Raw genomic sequence first — 5245 nt, 5'->3', positions numbered from 1 at the left:
AGGCTGGGCTTTGCATCGAACATCTCGCCACCACCTGTGCTCTACCAAGGCCTGTTGCTGGTGAGAACACTCACAACACATTTACACCTGTCGTGCTTTCTGAAGGTGTACCTCTGGGGTAAACAGGTCTTCCTGCTTGTGGAACTCCAGTCAACCACTGACAGGCCCCCTCTGCCGCATCCTAAGCACATTCAGCCAGCAGACCTGGGAAACTAAGTTTGCTCTGCTCATCTGTCTCTTTCTGGTTAACTCATCTAACGAGGCAGTAATAGCACCCATGCTGAACACATAGCAAGCATCCTGCTAAATGTCACAGCCTGTGTCAAGAGAGTTCATGCAAGGTGCATTTCATCAGTCTCCTTTTCACAAAACAGCATGGAAGCGTGTAGCATGTAGTGAGGAGAGTCAACCTGACTTAGCCGCTTTGCCCACCTGGGTTCAGACTGGAAGACCAGCATGGCTATAGGTCAGACAGGTGTCATCATCCTCACCAAAAGGACCTTCATAAACCTGGTGTTGGGCCAAAGAGAAAAATTAGGGCTTTTGCAGCTTGTACCGTCTAGTTGCCTTCCTATCCAAACTGGTGGAAATGCTCTCAGGGTGGTCCATGAGAATCTAAGATAATTGTTTTTGGGTATCTCAGCATCCATGCTGAGGCCACTTGGAACCACTGAGAAGCTCTTTCAATATGCCATTACTCCATGAATAATTTGGTTTTTCCAAATTATGTGAAGCTGCAGATCAGGGCTTGTCATCACCCTATTGTTGTGATCAGAGTGCTTCCTAGTAAAGGTTTGGACTATCAGCTGACTTGCCTATCTGAATGAGTGGAAAATCCATGGATGTGGTCCATTCTCAGAGACCTCACTATCAAGGGATTTTTGAATTTGGGGAGGAGGGACACTTTCCCGGGGTAGGGCTGGTGATCCTGTTGAGGGCCTAGTTTTATCATGAAGTGTTGGGCTATTGGCATGACTGCCCTCAAGCACTGTCACTGACAGTGTGGAGCCAGGGCACAACCTGGTTCTTAATACACTGCAGGCAATGAGGTTAGTCAGATAATGGCTGGAACAAAGAAGACAAAACTCTTTGAGAAGATGATTGATTACAGGATAGAAGACATGATCATGTCTATCATGTGAAGGTGAGGGCAGAAAGGATAGTTATTCAGAGAAGATAGCTATCCAGAGGAGTTGTTCCATGGTGTTTGTGGTATTTTAGCATTGAGTGTTACTGCCCACAGAAGACACATTTGCAAAGCATGTAGGCAATAAAATAACTCGGGTCAGTTTGAGTATCACATTTCATAGAAGTCCAAAGGCAAGTCCTGGACTCTATCGGTCTGGTTTCATAAGATCAGTTTCACTTATCAGTCACTCTCCTCAGAATTCACTGTTTTCTGTAAGTTTCAATGCAATTCTCATAGTAACTGGGGAGAAATAGATTATATTTTTTCTGTTGTATATATTGTTCCTTGTTGTATTTCCAACTATTTTGGTGTGATTTGGACTTGAATGACAATTAAGACTGACTTCTTGTACAAAAGACTCGTTTCTGCTGGCGATGAAAGCAAGTAAATAGAGCTGGTTCCTTGCAATAGCTCTATGCAGATGCCTTTTTCTCAGTCTTCTAAGCACTGTGGCTCATGACTCTGTCATGGTGACTGTTTGTACCTTGAAATTTGCCACTGTATCTCTGGCCGACAATGGAAATTTGTATGCCCTGCAGATGCTTAGAAACTACATGATTCTCTACACAATTATCTCAAGGTCAACTGAGCCCTTTTAGTGTCAAGAGGAAGGCAGAAATAGTAGCAGACCATGTCAGCACAGAATTGTGGAAAGAGCTCCCTGAGGCCCAAGTATATTCATGGTTTTTTGCAAGTGTGGTTGTGAAAACAGTGTCCCTAACTTCATGTAGAATATTAACTTCAATAATGCATTATATTTGTAAAAATATAAGTAATCTGATAATGTTTAAATGAATTTGCTATAGTATTTTTTGGTTTTAGGTTTTCCATACAGGAAATGCATTTTATGTTTCATTTTTAATCTAGCTGCTTTTGAGTCTCATTTCACTGAACTGTCATATTTTCATTTTTAAAATTTTCAACCATCCTTTAAGCATTTCATTATTCATATTTTTGTTATTGTTTGCAGAACACTTATGTGATCTAGGCGAGTTTCTTTGCCTTGATCATTTGACCTGTGTATCCCAGAATTGGCTCTGTGATGGAGAACCTGATTGTCCAGATGATTCAGATGAATCTTTAGCTGTGTGTAAGTAAAATATTCTTGTGGTTTGCTTTGAAATGTAACATTTCTGCTGGTGCAGTTAAGGTGGATTCTGAATTTTTTTTGATGGCTAGACTCACGGTAGAAATATGCACTGAAAGAACAGAGGTGTTTTGTTCTTGTCTCACTCTATAATGAACACTATCATCCGAGCATATGTTCCATATTCCTAACTGACCTAGCAGATCAACAACAAATAGGAGAAGTAAGGCAGGCAATGCTAAGGAAAAAAAAAAAGCACACCAAATGTCATTTTCAACAAAAGTAAGAGGAACACTGAGACCTCAAAGGAAAATGGAAAGGGAGAAAATGAAAGTGGGGCGAGTAATATGTGATAGAAGCAAAGTATGAAAAATGCCAGAAAAAATCTTTAATAAAACATGTTTAATCACCATCATAAAAAAAATCTTGTTTTCTCTGTGGCTGAGAGCTGCTGGAGAGCTGAACAGAACCCTACAGGCTTCTCCCTGCATTTTGGACGACTGATGAGATTATATTAAATCTTCATATTCTCTTGTTTCTTGGATGAAGAACAAAATGAGGAATTTCATCCATGTCCTCAAGATAATCATTTAATGTAAAAGCAGCTAGTAATAAAATTGAAAATAGTTTTGAGGTGAGGTGTTGTGGGGCAAGGGATGGGGGAAGATGGAAAAGACTAGAGGATATATAACATATTATATGTCTTGTATAAAAACAGTTGTAAAATTCTACAAATTGCAAACAGTGAGAGGAGAAAGTATTGAGGAATTGAAGGCATTTTTTATAATCTGATTTTTATCTCAGGAAAATAAGTTACTTTTTTAAAACCATAGTTCGTCTTCAAGTTTCCTATTCTTCATGGCAACAGAGTTTTGGAATAAATCGACAGTGCCAAGTAAATAACAAGGAAAGATAACGACCATATTTGTGTTATCACTTTCAACTTAATGGATTGGGTATTACTTGGAGGGAAGAGTCCTGTGGCCCTGAGTCTGTATCGGTGGTGCCATAGGATCCTGGGAGTCTCAGTACCAAAGCTGGAGAGAATGCTTCTACTTTGGAGCTCCAGCCCTTCTCCCTTTTTTCTTGAAGCCAGCACAGAGAGAACTTTTCTAGCTGCTGCTCTCAGATTGGGAACACAACCTCACAGAGGGTAAAGGGGAATGTTGTGCTGGATAGGAAGGAAGGAGACTGGTGAGGCCAGGATGTGAACTACCCTGAGGTCTGTCTAGTCTCCTTCCCAGTCTTTTTGAAATGCCAGTCTAATGAAAGAGCCGGCACAATGATGGAAAGGGAAGCTCACCTCTGATACTCACCCTGCCACGCAAAGGATGCCTCTTAAGTCTCCAGGTGCAGGGCTTATAAGCACGGAGGGCACCATACGTAGGGTTGCAACCTCTCAGAGGTGATTGATATATTCACCTCTCCTTTACTGGAGCAGAACGGTTCTTTCTGTACTTTAGGCCCAGTATCCTGCATATATATAACAAGTTTTAGAGTGCCATGAGGATTCTGTAATAGCATTGTGGGAATTCACTAGCACCCAGCTCAAGCTGGAGGCCTAGAAGGAAACCTTTTTCTCCCCAGAGACTAAGGAAAGCAATTCCTGTGCACTATGCCTGCCTCTCTTGATACTTTATCAGCTCAAATAGGAATGTATGCAGATTTCATTTCATTTCAGTTCACAAAAATCTCAAAATTGCCCAGTTTTCAGTCTTGAATGCAAGTATATGGTCTCTGATGGTATTTCCAAATTCTGAATTTACGGTCAAAAAATATGCATGTTAAAAAATCCACAACTTTAAAAATGGACTATGGAGTCTCTCTCTCTCTCGCCCACCTGCCCGCCCGCCCCCATAGGGGGGACAATTCAGAGGAAAATAAGGGGACAAGTTTATCTTCCCTTTTGGAATGACGTGGGTCCAATCCAGATCAGTGACAGGAGGCTGAATCTGGATATCACACAGGATGCATCCACCTTTTCTCCTTTGGTCCCTGATAGGATTGAGGTTGGTGAATATGTGAGAAGGCAGTATATTTTCTTTCCCCATTTTTTGCTGCAGAGGGAGGCTTTGATACTGGCTGCTTAACTGTTGGTTAAGCTTTTGATCTATGTTTTAGCTTTGTTGATATGACCATAGGGGAAAAAGTGGCATTGCCTTGGAAGGTGACTGCTTTGCTTTGGTGAATGGGAGGGCTGCTGATTGGAGACTGCCTGTGCTGGGTATCTAAGATAGTGGCATGGAGCATTTTCAGCTTTCCCTGTCTAATAAGTTTTGGGGAAGTTTGTTTCTCACTTTCACTGCTATCTCTATGTTTCAGCAGCAAATGCAAGGTTGCGGAAGGGGCTGTTTAGGGATCAGACTCCATATCTGTTTCACAAAATGTGATATTAAGTCACTTGTCTTTAGGTAGTCTAATGCTCCCTTGTTAATCAAAGCCAGGCAAAAGGCATCGAGAAGTTCACAAGCAGCGCATCAAGCACACAGCTGTCCCTTGTTTGTCCTCATCATGTGTTAGAACAAGAAGCCATCTGAGCATGCAGTCTTCCATTTAGGTTTTTTTGGATGTTACGATAGACTTGCATGAACAAAGGATTACTTAGCAGATGCTCTGTGTGGGGGCAGCTGAGAGAATGCATCCATGAAGTGATGGCAGGCAGGGTAACAGGACCATTCAACCCTATGTATAATCTTCATATATAAGCCCATTTTATAAATGCATTTAGTTTAATACATAGATGTTAATGTGCACAACTTGAGAGACAAAATTAAATTATCTAAATAACTGTCATGAACCATCTGAAGTAGAATTGGGGGAAAGTAGCCTTCTCAAATTAGCCACTCATTTGGAAACCTAACTGGTGGGTGACAAAAGAATGTCTTTTCCTGTGCTGCATTTGTGTCCATCTTATTTCAGGGTTAGCTCTTCATTTATTACCAGCAGCACATTCATCTGTATTACTACTT

At 41.3% G+C, this 5245-nt stretch overlaps 1 protein-coding gene across 1 annotated transcript in view; it reads left to right on the top strand.

Moving 5' to 3' along the window:
* The first annotated feature begins 1563 nt into the window (after positions 1-1563).
* LRP1B (LDL receptor related protein 1B) overlaps positions 1564-5245 on the top strand; it is a 730365-nt gene continuing 726683 nt past the window's right edge. Inside the window, exons 1-2 of the mRNA XM_044438491.1 lie at positions 1564-1573; positions 2160-2279. Coding sequence (XP_044294426.1) covers positions 1564-1573; positions 2160-2279 — 130 coding nt within the window. The remainder of the gene's footprint in view (positions 1574-2159; positions 2280-5245) is intronic.

This window comes from Varanus komodoensis, unplaced genomic scaffold (assembly GCF_004798865.1).
Source record: "Varanus komodoensis strain SLA01 unplaced genomic scaffold, ASM479886v1 scaffold32, whole genome shotgun sequence".
Lineage (NCBI taxonomy): Eukaryota > Metazoa > Chordata > Lepidosauria > Squamata > Varanidae > Varanus > Varanus komodoensis.
The sequence above is the reverse complement of the archived record's forward strand: the minus strand, read 5'-3'. Positions and strand labels throughout refer to the sequence as shown.